Source organism: Odocoileus virginianus, chromosome 2 (genome assembly GCF_023699985.2).
Source record: "Odocoileus virginianus isolate 20LAN1187 ecotype Illinois chromosome 2, Ovbor_1.2, whole genome shotgun sequence".
Taxonomy (NCBI): domain Eukaryota; kingdom Metazoa; phylum Chordata; class Mammalia; order Artiodactyla; family Cervidae; genus Odocoileus; species Odocoileus virginianus.
The window spans coordinates 79,015,160-79,030,415 of NC_069675.1; the positions used below are offsets into that span (position 1 = coordinate 79,015,160).

General features: G+C 38.9%; 1 protein-coding gene across 1 annotated transcript in view; it reads left to right on the forward strand.

Annotated features, from left to right (window-relative positions):
* Window positions 1-15,256, forward strand: part of NBAS (NBAS subunit of NRZ tethering complex) — a 312,019-nt gene that overhangs the window by 156,700 nt on the left and 140,063 nt on the right. The window contains exons 33-35 of the mRNA XM_070451500.1: window positions 1,200-1,313; window positions 3,698-3,855; window positions 4,607-4,696. Coding sequence (XP_070307601.1) covers window positions 1,200-1,313; window positions 3,698-3,855; window positions 4,607-4,696 — 362 coding nt within the window. The remainder of the gene's footprint in view (window positions 1-1,199; window positions 1,314-3,697; window positions 3,856-4,606; window positions 4,697-15,256) is intronic.

Sequence of the window (15,256 nt, forward strand, 5' to 3'; positions counted from 1 at the left end):
TTCTAGAATCATTGTTTTCAAGCCTGTTTTTGCTTATGTCTTTTCTTTTAGTCACCTGCTCAGATCACCTGATATACAAACTAACTTTCTCACAATGAAACTATAAAATTTAAATCCATTTTACTTTGTATTTATGGTTTTTATCTTTTTATTTGTCATTATTGATTAGAATTAGAACATTCAAATACTAGAATAAACAGGAAAAAAATGTTTAAATTCCCTATTTGGAGGAAAACTTTTCCTCTACCTACCTACGTTGGAATGGCTTGTCTGGGGCTGGTATATTGGTATTTTACTGGAATATCACAGATTTACAATGTTGTATTAGTGTACAGTGAAGTTATCCAGTTACAAATGTACATATATACACTCATTTTTAGATTCTTTTCTCATATAGATTATCACGGAATATTGAGTAGAGTTTCCTTTGCCATAATGTAGGTCCTTGTTGGTTATGTATCTTATATATAACAGGGTGTAAGTGTTCATTTCAGGTTTCTCATTTATCCCTCCCCACTGAGTTTGTTTTCTATATCTGTTAGTCTGTTTTTGTTCTGTAATAATTTCATTTCTTTTCTTTTTTTAAAAAATTGGTTTCCGTGTCTGAGTGATATCGTAAGATATTTGTCTTTGTCTTAACTTTACTCAGTATGACTATCTCTAGGTCCATCTAAGTTGCTGCAGATGGCATTATTTCATTCTTTTTTATGGCTGAGTGATATTCCCTTGTGTATGTGTACCACATCTTTTTTATCCATTCCTCTGTTGATCGACATTTAGGTTGCTTCCATATCTTGGCTGTTGTAAACAGTGCTGCAGTGAACATGGGGGTGCAGGTATCCTTTTGGATTATGGTTTTCTCTGGATACATGTCCAGCAGTGGGATTGATGGATCACATGATAGTTTTATTTTTACTTTTTTAAGGAAACTCCATACTATTCTCCATAATGGTTGTACCAATTTATATTTTGTATGGGGCTGATATTAATCATTGATCACTTTGGAGACTGAGAGATAATTTCATGATTAATAAACAGATTGAAAGGTCTAAGTGGCCTTGACTTTTTGTCCTGTTGTCTTATAAAAATCTTTCTAATCTCTGTTTTTTGTTTGAGAATTAATTAGAAAGATAGAGTTAAGGAACTCCTCTATCAATCGATACTGCCCCAAACAGTAGGTTGTTTGCATGTGTTTACAGGTGAAGACCCGGAAGAAAGGCGTGGACAGGTTCTCGTCCTTCTAGTGGAGCAGGCATTGCGTTTCCATGACTACAAAGCTGCCAATGTGCATTGTCAGGAGCTGATGGCCACAGGTGAAGTAGACATCACTTAACACTTGGCTAATGTTCTCTCTCATGGAAGAGGTCTCTCTTGAAATCACTTGGTCTAATTGGTAAGCCAGCCACACTGTGTTCATAAGCCTTGGGAGATGTTTTGTGAGCACTGATAAATAGGTATTCCATGTGCTTGTATATTAATGTAAATACTTTAGTGGACTCAAGGGGTTATGTTTTATCTGGGATATGGTTGCTTTCCACTCCATATTAAAAGGCTCATAATTTTAATAGCAATTTTATGTTAAATATTTTAATTTTAAAATATTACAAAATATGTTATGTAAATATTTTAATTTTTATGTATTTTTCATATAAAAGAAGAATTTCAAATTTGAAATATCCGTAATTTGTGACTCCATTGTCAGTATTTCTATCCTTTAATTTCTTTAAAAGATCACAAAATCCTTTTCTAATTCGAGCAGTTGGGAAGTAGCTTGCCACTGATATTGAAATTATAACTCAAGTCTCTGGAGGATAAGCAGATTTTATTGTGGAATAATTTCTTTATGAAAGAGCACATTCCCCAGAGGAGTAGCCAGTAATGTTGTCTTGTCATAGGCTCTGGGCTAAATGATGTGCTTTTTGTAGTTGTGCCTGAGTATGTGGAAACTCAGGCACACTTACATGTTTACCTACTGCCTGTGCATGCCTATGTGTGGCTAACAACGCAGTGCTTCACTTTGTGATACCTTCTGGCATTGCACACTGATGATTTGTATACTTGTTGTATACTGGTAAAGGAAATGATTATTCTGACACTTGTTAAAAATGGTAGGGAAGACTTTATTCAGGACTTTTGTAACGGGAGAGAAATCAGGCTCAACTCCAAATACAGAAAAGACAGCTGGGAATTTATCACCATGGATCAGATTGAGGGGATCAACAGTGGTTGAAAAATTACAGTGATGAGACATCTGGGATAGGGGCATTTGTACTAAACCGACTTACTGGTGGCAGGCCAGGGTGATCAGATACAAAGAGTGAGAGATTCTCTTTAAACTGACTTGGCAGGATTCTTGACTGAATCTGGGTTATAACAGGTTCAGCAAAGACTGGGCCAAGGTAGAGGCCTCATTAGAAGAGGACTCAGAGAAGCCTGAGTGAAGTTTGGTCAAGGAGGGGGTTTGGTGATACATCTGTGAAAATGTTGAAAACTGGGAAAAAGCTTAACACTTTATAACCTCAGCATTGGAAAACTGGTTTCATGAAAAAACTGTCAAATATTAACCTAGTGATTGTGTACCATTAAGTTCAGAATAGTTATGGTATTTTGGAAAGTCATTCTCTTAATTCACTATCATTTACTTAGAGAGCTTCGTATTAAATTTATACCTATAAGGATAGTACTTGGATTAATTCTGACTTTGTATATTTAGAGAAATTATCCTGGGCCAAGGCCTTTGTACTTAGAAACAAGACCTACTTTCTAACTGGATCTCCTTCAAATAAGAATGAAGATGCATTTTAAGAGTTCAGAGCATAAACTTGCATAGGGAAAAGCCCTCTGCCAAGAGTCAGACTCTGACTGTATTTTTGGCACTATCCCTGAACCTCTGTCTTCATCTGTGAAGTGGATGATTCTTTGTAGCTTTCCACAATAATTTATCTTTTTCTAGTACTTGGCAGTGTATAAAGTGCTTTTAAGTACAGTTTGTTTTAAAATAAAGATTGTTTAATCTTTACAATATTCCCTTAAAAACCTTCCTTGGTGGCTCAGATGGTAAAGAATCTGCCTGCAGTGAGGGAGACCTGGGTTCAATCCCTGGGTTGGGAAGATCCCCTGGAAAAGGGAACAGCTACCCACTCCAGTATTCTGGCCTGGAGAATTCCATGGACTGTACAGTCTGTGGGGTTGCACAGAGTCGGACATAACTGAGCAACTTTCATTTTCACTTTACAACCAAGGGAAAGAGGAAATTACTATTATTTTTGTTTTTTTGTGATGGTGAGGGACGATGATGTTTGGACCTTTCTCAAGCTCACACAATGCTTGGGCCACACTCAGTTCTTTCTGAATTCAAATACTGAGCTGTTTTTACTCAACATCAAATCTCAGTAAATTATCTGTAGTCATTGCCAGGTTGATTATTGGTAGTCATTTTCATCTGAAATTTAATGTAGTTTATCGGAAAAGCTTGTCTGGAGCACTGCTGAACATCTGGATAATACACTCACGTAATGTTTCTTTTCTATTTTAGATCACTATGTATTTCTGCTTATGTAATAATACATATCACTTATGACTGACTTTGCTTTGGTAACATAAGACCTTAGTAAAAATCCGTTACATTTTTCAAGTTAGATTGAAAATATTTTTCTGCTTGTGAAAATCGGTTTGTCTTTTCTTGCCCGTTTTCCAGGTTACTCTAAAAGCTGGGCTGTCTGCAGCCAGTTGGGGCAGTCGGAAGGTTACCAGGACCTGGCCACTCGGCAGGAGCTCGTGGCTTTCGCTCTGACACACTGCCCTCCCAGCAGCATCGAGCCGCTCCTGGCTGCCAGCAGCTCTCTGCAGACAGAAGTAAGTCTCCCAGCAAAGTAAATCCGGAGCCGTATCACGTGTGTTTTCTTGGGTCTCTGGATCTTGGGTTTGTGCTCTTTTTTTTTTTTTTTTCAATAATATAAAAATTTTAATTTATGGAAAAGATAGTTTGTTACTTACAAGCTGTGAAAAGGGATTTGAAGATATTAGGCTATAAAATAGTGTTGTTGGCTTTATTCCAGTAAAGAAAGGCTACAGGTATGAGAAATAAGAGAAGAGTATAGGAAACAAATTATTGAATATAATGGGGAACTTTAGTATTGTCAAGAATAAAATATATAAGAAGAGGTCCTGTGTAGTATACTGGAAATCATGTGAGTTAAAACCAGTGGTGGCACCATCCCCTTAGAAACTGTTTGGAAATATCAGGGTGTGGGCTTTGGTTGGAGAGAAGCTCAGTTTCCTAAAATTCACAGGCTAGATCTGCCTCAGGGATGGTACGCCAGTTGTGAAACACATGTAGATTCTGAAATTCACATTTTCATCTCCTGGTCATTCATTACATTGTATATCAGGTTTTCCACAGTTAATTCTGCTCTTGAAACCATGGTTTCATCCTTGGGAGGGTGTTCATGAAGCCCTGAAGTAAGCCTGTTACCACTAGGAGATAGCATTTATTGTTGTTTTTTTTTGCCCCCTCGAAAGAATGCTTTTTAAATTTCAAGTCTACATTGTAAAATGAGGCAAATTTAAAAACAATTTTATTATAATATATAGTGTTCTTTTGCAGATTCTTTATCAAAGAGTGAATTTTCAAATCCATCCAGAAGGAGGGGAGAGTATCAATATGTCACCATTGATGAGTAAAGCACTGCAAGAGGTGAGTCTGGGTGAGAGGGAGGAGGAGTTTGAAAGGTGCTTGTGAGAGGAATGAAACAGTTACCTCACACTGTGTGTGTGGTGTCTGTAGACTGTTCTTTTAAGCTTTGTGTGTCTGTGTGAAGTATAGCATTCATATCAGTTCAGTTCAGTCGCTCAGTTGTGTACGACTCTTGGCGACCCCATGGACTGCAGCACGCCAGGCCTCCCTGTCCATCGCCAGCTCCTGGGTTCATATGGAGAAATATATAAAACAAAGATGTCCGTCTAATAAAGTATCATAAAGAAAACATGCATGAACCCATCACTCAGCTGAAGAAACAGCTCGTGACAAGCCTTCCCCTGCACACCCTCCTCTTTGCTGTCCCAGAGTGGTAGTTTAAATTTACCTGTTTTTGTGCTGTATAGAAATTATTGCATTCAGTATTACATTTGTGAGGTTTATCCGTGCTATTATAAGTATTGCAGGTGATTCATTGTTACTGCTGTATAGAGATTAATTGCTATACGCATACATTCCAGTTTTTCCTTTCTAATACTAACTGACACTGGTTTATTTTCAATTTTGGTACTGAAATAATGCTATATCATCATTCTGTAGTGTTCCTAGTGCTCATGTACAGACTTGGAGGTGTGTGTATTAAGATAAGTGAGTTTGTTCAACCTCAGTTGATAATCCCTGATGATTCTCTTGAATGGTTTTACCCATTGCACACTCAGCAGCCGTGTCTGGGATTACCATTTGCTCCCATCCAGGTAGTGCCAACTCCTTTGCATGGATAGTTTTCGAAACTTTACCTCTTAAATGTTTTGAGATACCTGTTTATGATTTTGATTTGCATTTTTCTGGTTGCTAGTGAGATGAACTTACCTCAGGAGGGAGCCTCTTTTGTGAGGTTCCTTGTTCAATTCTCTTGTCCATTTTCTGTTGAATTTTAGTCCTTTTTCCCTTTCCTCATTGAAATTCTTATGAATAAAATTCATCTGGATTCATTAAGTATTAATATGTATGAGTCTCAGGAGAGCTGGTCCTAGGAAAGGAAGGAGGAGGTGTGTACTCACCAGTACCTTTTCAGCTGTTCAACCTTTGCTCCCTGGAATTTAGCTTCTTATGACTATTTCTAGCAACACAGAAGTGGCATTTTTTTTTTTTTAGGTCAAAAGCAGTATGTAGTCTAACTAGATAAATTAAGAGATGATAATCGTCTTTATAGATTGGTTTCCACAGGATTCCTTTAAATGGTCAGCTTCACTTTTAAAGTGTAAAATGTCATTCATTTTCCTAGCAACTATTTTAGAAGACATCTGTTGTGATAAGTGAGCTATATCTTAGCTCCTTTTTTTGTTTTTATGTACTTTTTGTGTTTTTTTTTTTTATATTTCCATATGTTGATTCACAATTTTTATGGCTATAGTGAAATGAAAGTGAAAGTTAAGGAATAATAGAGGAGTATTAGAGGACTCTAAAAGGAAATAGGAGAGAAAAACAAGAAAAAAAAAAAAAAAAAAAGAAAAGAAAAAAAAATTTTTTTTCCCAAATAAAAAAATCGTAAAAATATATGAAAGTGAAAGTTGAGGAGTAATGGGGGAGTAATAGGGAATTATAAAAAAAAATGAAAGAGAAAAAATTAAAAAAAAAAAAAAGGGAAAGAAAAAAAATTTTTTTTTAAATAAAAAAAAAAATTTTTTTTAAATTAAAAAAAAAAATCTCTTTTTTTTTTAATTAAAAAAAAATGTACATATATATCTAGGAATTTCTCTGAGGTTGTTGCGGTCAGCGTAGGTTCAGTTCAATTTCAGATAGCTCCTCTTTCCAGCTTACACTTCTCGATATCTGTAGGCCCCTTCCCGGGTATTCGGTGTTACCTTCAGGGGTTTTAATCTGTTGCACCGGTCCTTTCTGAAGCGGTTCCCTTTGTTTAATTGGCTTCTGTTTGCCGTCTCTTTGGTGTCTAATTTCCGCCCTGACACAGGCGGGCGGAGGCGATCTCTTATTTAGGTTCTCTAGTTCAGTTCAGTCCTGCTACGGGGAGGGCGGGGCGCTGCAGACAGACACCGCTCTGTGTGGATAGCGCTCACCGTGTTCCGGCCACACTGGGTTTGCCCCGCTCACGGGTGTCTGTGCTTTCGCCGTCTACACTGCTCAGGCTCCCGGCTGCTCTATATGGAGCGGGCCCTGCGTTGAGTGCGGTTCCAGTTTTCGGGTACTCCACAAAAGCGCAGATTCGGTTGCTCCTGCGTTTTGTGCCTTCCCCGGCCTGAGCGGTTCAGGCAGCCAGAGGGTTGGGCGCACTCTCCCGGGTGCAGCACGCCTTATCCCTCCGCGGAGAGCGGCCCAGGCAGCCAGAGGCTTGGGCGTATTCTCCCTAGGTGCGGCGCGCCTTTTCCCTCCGCGGCTAGCGGCCCAGGCAGCCAGAGGCTTGGGCGCCCTCTCCCCGGGTGCGGCGCGCCTTTTCCCTCCGCGGCGAGCGGCCCAGGCAGCCAGAGGCTTGGGCGTACTCTCCCGGGTGCGGCGCGCCTTTTCCCTCCGCGGCGAGCGGCCCAGGCAGCCAGAGGCTTGGGCGTATTCTCCCGGGTGCGGCGCGCCTTTTCCCTCCGCGGCTAGCGGCCCAGGCAGCCAGAGGCTTGGGCGCCCTCTCTCCCCGGGTACGGCGCGCTTTTTCCCTCCGCGGCCCCAGCACGCACCGCCAGTCGGGTCTCGGGAAGTCTCCAGCTAGAACCCGGAGGCCTGTTTGCAGTGTGGGAGGGGGTGGCTTCTCAGGGGCTGAGTTTGCCTTTTTCCCCTCCCCCCTGCCTCCTACCTCCAGCGGGGATGGGCCGGCTCTTCTCTGGAGATTCTCAGTCCCTTTGTTTTGCGAACCGCTGGCAGTGTGTTCGGGCCGGTTAATTTTGTCCCTTGCTATCCCACAGTTTAAAAAAGCTCCCTCCGATTGCTCTCAGGGTCTTCGGGCCGGACCTAAGCAATGCCGCCCGCTCCTCTCCGTTCCGCCCCGCTTGTTGCTGGCGGGTACGGGCGTCTGGGGTACTTTTCCGCTGGGAGTTGCTTTTAGGCACGTAATCTGTGGGCCTTGTTTAATTTTTCCTCCCAGTTACAGTGCCGAAAACTTCCCCCAGTCCCGCCAGTGAGAGGGTTTCCTGGTGATTGGAAACTTCCTCTATTAAGACTCCCTTCCCGGGACGGGTCTCCGTCCGTAGCTCTTTTGACTCCCTTATTATCGTTTATATTTTGTCCTACCTCCCTTCGAAGGCAATGGGCTGCTTTTCTGGGCGCCTGATGTCCTCTGCTAGCGATCAGAAGTTCTTTTGTGAAATTTGCTCAGCATTCAAATGTTCTTTCAATGAATTTGTAGGGGAGAAAGTGGTCTCCCCGTCCTGTTCCTCCGCCATCTTGGCTCCTCCCTTGATTCACAATTTTTAAAGGCCATACTTTGTTTATAGGTATTATAATGTTGATTACATTCCTGGTGCTATGCAATCTATCTTTGTAGCTTGTTTATTTTATACCTAATGGTTTTTAATCTCTTAATCCATTACCTCTGTTTTGCCCCCTCACTCATAACCACTAATTTGTCTGTACCTATAACTCTGTTTCCTTTTGTTATATTCACTAGTATGTTGTATTTTTTATATTCCACATATAAGTGATATCGTACAGTATTTGTCTTTCTCTGTCTGACGTTTAATTTAACACAGCACCTTCCAAGTTCATCCATGTTATTGCAAATGGCAAAATTTCATTCTTTTTTATGGCTGAGTACTATCCATTGTGTGTGCTTGTGTGTATACACCACATCTTTATAAATTGACTGTAACCATCTTGTCAAATTCATTTGTAGTTGTATGCCTTGTAGTTCTTTTAGAAGTCTGGTTCAAAGCTTCATCTATGGAGTCTTATTGATAGAGTTAGGGCAAGAATATTTAGCTTTTGCCTACAGTCAAATATACACAATTACCTCATTTCCATAATTCTTTCTTTTATATTAAACTTCTGTTTGGCAGCCATCTATTGAGTACACATGTGTATCCCCAGTTCAGTACCAGGTGATCTCAGGATCTCAAAAACGTTTGTAAGGTGACTTTTGGCCCTTAGGATTTTTCTCCTCTTCCTCCTACAAATGGTAACTACAAGACAGCAGTGATTGATAGAATTTTCTACAGTGAGGGAAATATTCTATATATCTACATTGTCCAGTATGGCAGCAAATAGTCACATATAACTGCTGAGTATGTGAAATATAGGTAGTGCAACTAAGGAATCAGAATTTAAATTTTGTTTAATTTTGTTTAAGTTAATTTTACTAGCCACATGAGGTTGCTGGGTACCCGAGTGGACCTTATAGTTCTAGAAGGTGAGACACTCAGAAGGGGATGGTGTTCCGCATCAGTGTTGCAGAGGACTTTGTTGGTTTCTGTGGTTGCACTCCCTTTGAATTGAAGTCACAGCATTTTCCCGGGGCCTGGACTGATGGGGATGCTTTCTTCCTTTGGCATGTTTTGACTTGTATTGATTAGAAACTATTCAGTTTTCCCTTCCTGGATCTGAAAGCACATTAAATTCTATGGTGTTTTCTCCAGGGGATTCAGAACAGATCGTATATTAGGGATTTGGTAGATTTTACTATTTCTCAAGGTCCAGCTGAAGACTTGATTTTCACGACATCTTTATCCCAGTTTTTGTACCTTTTGATCCCCTGATCTTTCCCCACTTGTTCAGCTACATCTCTCCCTGTTGCTCCAGCCTTCTCTCTTTTCATGCCTTCCAAACGTGTGCTGTGTTCCGGTCATGCTGAACTCACCCCATTCTCTGAGTAGGCTCGCTCACAGCTTTGGTGTTATTTAGAGCTCTCTGAAGCTCCAGAACTTTGGCCACCTGATGCGAAGAGCCGACTCCTTGCAAAAGACCCTGATGCTGGGAAGGATTGAAGGCTGGAGGAGAATGGGATAACAGAGGATGAGATGGTTGGAAGGCATTACTGAATCAGTGGACATGAGTTTGAGCAAAGTTCAGGAGATAGTGAAGGACCGGGAAGCCTGGCGTGGTCCATGAGGTCGCAGAGGGTAGGACACTACTGAGTGAACAACAGCTGCCTCTACTGCCCTTCTTGTATTGTTTCTGATCATCTTGCTGCCCTCTTGATCTCACCTAAGCTGTCGTCATCTTTATCAAGTTTTCCTGGAGTCCTCATCGTTCCCTCTTCTGTATCCCCCAAACATCTCGTAGCATTGTGTCAGCACATGTGTGGTGCGATTTGGCGTGTATGGTGACTGGAAGGGTGTCACTCACCTTTGGTGCTCTCCCCAGAGAGTGCTCACCACGGAGTGAATGCCTACTGAATGCTTAATACAGCTGCATTGGAAACTCCCACTGCAGAAAGATCAGTGTGTGGTAAAAATGGATTAGAAAGTAAAACTAGAAGGAATTTCCAACTAGGATGCATGTGTGTGATCTGGATGCTGTTGAGGACCTATTGTGTTTTGGCCTTGTAAGGGGAGCATCATTTCTCTGTTCAGTGTAGAATTGCACCGTGTTTCTGCTGGGTTCAGCTCCATAAGCTTGTTCTGAAATCCCCGCAGCCTTCTTCATAAAATACACGAGAAGCCTTTTGCGACCTTTGGGTTTTCCATTTTCTGCTTCTCTGATGAATTAGAAAGTGTCGGCCGGGCTCCATGTGGCCTCTCTGGAGTAGGGCATGCTGTGTCTCCACAGGGCACATCCTGATCCATTCAGTGTCCTCAGTATCTGCGGGAGACTGCCAGCAGTGCTTCACAGGATCCACTTTGCAAGAAGGAGGAATTCTTCCAAAATGATTAGTGTATTTTTTTTTTTTTAGCACCTTAAAAGCTTTCCTGTCTTCCTTTCTCCTCTTTCAGCAAGCTGTAATATCAATAGATCTAGATCTGACGAAGTGCTAATCCAAACCCTCAAACACACACATCATGTCTTTGATTCATGAGGCACATTTCAGAATATTATAGCTACTATTTTTAGGTTAAAATACAGTGCTTAGCTGTAAGATGCCGTGTGTTACACATTAACAGTAAATGTAAAAACCACATTAAATTACAACTTATAAATGAGAGCTGCTTGTATGTGTAACCTGCTTAATGCCCAGCACTTTCCTTACTCAGCTGTGAAAATGATGATTTTTACTCACATATCCAAGCAGAGTAAAGACCTGAGTGCTGTGCAGTTGCATTTGTTACAAGTGGAGCCTGCAAGCTTGAAGATATTGGCTGCTGTTCTCAAGAACACGATATTTGTTTTTAAATAAAATGCGTAATTTGTGAGTAACTACCAAAATCAGTTTCCAGCTTCTTGTTAATGTTGATTATTATGTTTTTTAGATGTAATAATATTCCACCACTTAGAACGTATTAACATTTTGTTTAGCTAGGGTTAGTTTTATCAGTTAGCCAATAGTGTTTTCCCCCAGATAAATCTAATTAGAGTTGGAAATGGATTATATACAAGGTTCCCATTAAAAAATCATTTCACTGTGGGAAATCTTGTTATGAACATTTTAAGTGGCTACAGATTTATAAGACTGGACTAATTAATGTTTAGAACTGGGGGCATGGGCTTGGCATAGAGCTGTTTTGAATGTATAAAAGGATTATTTAGAAATATTGAAATGAATTTCTGACAGTTGTATTTCAGTACCACGGACAACTCTTTCTTTTCCCCTTCACCAGTTAATGGACATTTGGTTTGTACTTTTTAGCTATAATGAATAATGTTGCTATGAATATTTGTATACAAGTCTTTGTATGAAAATATGTTTTGATTTGTTGTGTAGATATCTAGGAGTGGAACTGAAACATTGTATGGTGTATATGCTTTAAATATTGGAAGACATTGCCAAATTGTTTTTCAGAGTGGCTGCACAAGGAATTATTAAGTTTCCCCTTTCTTCACATCCTTGCTGATACTTAACTCTTGACTGGCTTTTTGTTAAAGCCATTTTTGTGAATGTGTGTGATATCTCCTTATCTTTTTGGTATGTGTTTCCAAATAAGTAATGATAGTGAGCATCTTTTCATGGGCTTTCTTGCTATTTCTATACCTTCTTTGGTGAAATGGCTATAAATGTTTTCCCAATTTTTTTTAAACTATTATGTCAACTCCTTATTAAGTCATAAGAGTTTTTGTTGTTGTTTTTAAACTCTTGGATACAAGTTGTTGTTGGATGTGCGATTTGAAAAGATTGTTCTCTCAGTGTGTGATTTGACTTTTTACTTTCTTAACAGTGCCCTTTGAAGTGCAGAACCTTTTAATGTTGCTCAAGTCCACTTTATTAACCTTTTCTTTTATTGCTTGCATTTTTGGTGTTGTATCAAAGAAATCTGTGCCTAGCTCAAACCTGTGAAGATTTACACCTGTGCTTTTTCCTAAGAGTTTTACAGTTTTAGCTTTTATATTTATTGAGAGGTAGTAATGAGCCACTTTTTGTATGTGATAAATACAGGGTTGAGGAAAATCCATATGCAGAATAATCAGTTTAGAATTTTATCTCCTGTTATATATGAAAATGAACTCAATAGGATTTCTTTAATGTGATCTTATTCTTTCTTAAGGATTTTAAATCTTATGTTGCACAAAGGCACAAATTAATATATTAAAGTTTAAAATGACTTCATCTGAAATAGATTTGTATCACAATTATTACCTTAGTAATTTTCTTTTTTCCAGATGTTTTAGATTTTTGGTTTTCAAGCTCATGTTATGTTTCCTGAACCATCTGCCCTTGTCATTACATACAGATCATTTATGTCATAGCATGATAGTGGTTATTGGATGCATATGCCATGATTATTTATTTTTGTCTTTGCTTTTGGGCATTTGGATTGTGCCCAGTCTTCCTTTATTTTAGACTGAACTTCACTGAACATTTTATGTACATATCTTTGCATATTCTTGCTAGTATTGCCCTGGGATATAATGGAAAATACGGGTTTCAAAGACAGATAATTTCCTGTTTCTTGTGGTACATCCTCCATAACTTTAAGTGCTGATTAAAAAATGAAAAAGAAAATAAAAATATACTAAATATACCTCTATTTTTCCTAAATACAGTTCTCTTAATCTGGATCCAAGAATGCTAGAAGATTCAAGAAGGGTTCAGTCCCTAAAGCCCTGAAATAGTGTGTCAAAATCTGGTGTGTCTGTTTGTGACTTAGTGTGTTCATGTATGTATACACACATGAGTACATTCAGTTTTGCATTCAGTTTTCTGGGGAAGGCACTTACAGCTTGCCTTAGAAATATGGAGGGGGCCGGGACTTCCAAAGATGAGAACATCTAAATTGTAGCCTGGCATTTTAATTAGCAGATGAACTGAAGCAGAGTCAAACTTTAGAGTGATTAGTACTCATGGGGTTTTCTTCTCCTACTTCCTCTGACAAATAATTCCAGAAGCCGCATCACCAGTAGTAAGCATTCCATTCTTAATATTTTGAGTTCAGGATGCAGTTTGCTCTAAGTATGGGGCTTCCCCAGTGGCTCAAGTAGTAAAGAATCTACCTACAGTGCAGGAGACACAGGAGACACGAGTTAACCCCTGGGTTGAAAAGATACTCTGGAGGAGGAAATGGCAACCCACTCAAGTATTCTTGCCTGGATAATCCCATGGACAGAGGATACAGTCCATGGGGTTGTAGTGTCAGACATGACTGAGCACATGCATGCATGACATGACATGATGAAATGTTAGGTGAAGGAAAGTACTTTTGATTATTTAAAGATATGTTGGAAGAGAAAGGGTAGTGGCTTAGCTCAGTTTGAGCTGTTTGTGATCCTTAGTCTCTGGGTACCGTCAGCTCAGTTTGTACTTGACAGACCAGTTTCTTAGGAATTAACCCTCAGCTTACCAGACACCAGAGGGATAGGGAGTCCTGGCATGCTGTAGTCCATGAGTCACAAAGAGCCGGACATGACTTGTTGGCTGAGTGAACAACAACAATACCAGACACCAGAGAAAGCAACTCCTGCGTAGGTTAACTATAGTAATTGATGAACAAGAATTGTTTCTGTAAGCCAAACTTGACATGTGGAACTGTTCTTGTTCTTGTGAACCTGTTTGGTAATGTTGTCTATTGTTGGACTTGAAAAATATTACTAGTGCCTATGAAGTTAACCTTTGAGCTATGTAACACTTGATGCTAATGAGATTTCATGTTAAATTTTATGCTGGGAGTTGTTGACTTGGTTTGGGAGATTAATCTATTTCTGCTGTTATATGCTGTAAATTAATTAGCAATATGCGACTGTGAATATAAAAACTGCCAGTAGTAATCATTTCAGGAGTAAATTTTCCTAACCTCTTTTTTCTTTCCCTATTACATGAAGTTGAAATAAAAGTATTTTCCTCATTAATGGCTCTGGTTACACTATAATCTTGGTAGACTGCCCCCCAATTAAATGCTTCTTCTGCAGTCTAAGTGAGCCTTTTATTTTGCTTTCTCTTTTGTAATTCTTATAAAGGAGGGATCTCTTACAGAAAGTCCTTTTGTCATGTACATTTCTGTGCATTGAAATTTCATTTACTTTTCTGTTTTAGATGTTTAAGTTTTTTATATTGAGTTAGCCAATCCATATGAACAGAGTAAAATTTAGGTTTATTTTATGAAATGGTATAATTGTCTTATAGCCTATATTTGTTGATATTTTTCAGTGAATTTGATTTTCCCCTGAATGAAGTTATTTCATACTTAAGTGCCATATTTCTTATCATGTTTATATTTTTTAGTTTCTATACTTGGATTAGTTGATAACATTCAAATCATTCCATAACTCTCTCGAGTAAGGAGATTCTAAAGATGAACCAAAATTGAAAATGTGACATGAAATCTTACCTGAATAACAGTTAGTTGCTGTAGGCATAACATATTAGATTTAGAAAATGTTTCTTCAAGCATAGGTACAGTAAAATCAGACTTCTTATTCATATCTACAGTACAAGCTATACTTCAGTAATTTTCCTATACCCTGAGCATGTAGTAATCAACAAACATTGTCTCTGCCCTTGAAAAGCTACTGTCTAGTTGAGAAGACAGAAAAATCATAATTATGGCAAGTACATTAAAAATAGGCATGTAATGTGATGAGTGAGAAGGAGAAGAGTATCTTCTTGACAGGATTTTACTGACAGCAAATATACCACATTTCAAGGAAGATATAGAATTTTTTTGTGATCTTGGAGCAGGAAAAGACTTCATACAAAAAAAAATACTAATTATAAATAAGTTTAAAAGCTGATAAATTGAACTAATTCAGAAGTGTAAAAACTTCTTTTAATCAAGACATCATTAAGATAATAAAATATAATCTGCAGAATAATACAAAATGTTCATAATTCATATATCTAATAAGGGCTATGTATCCAAAATATACAAAGAAAAACCAAAAAACTGCAAATGAATAAGACAGACAACCAACAGAAGAATGGGCAGAAGATTTGAACAGGCACTTGAAGATCGTCCACTTTCTTTTTTTATGGTTGGATCCAGAATCCTTGAATTTCTCTGTTTATCTGACTTACCTCAGTCCCTTTTCATCTTTAGA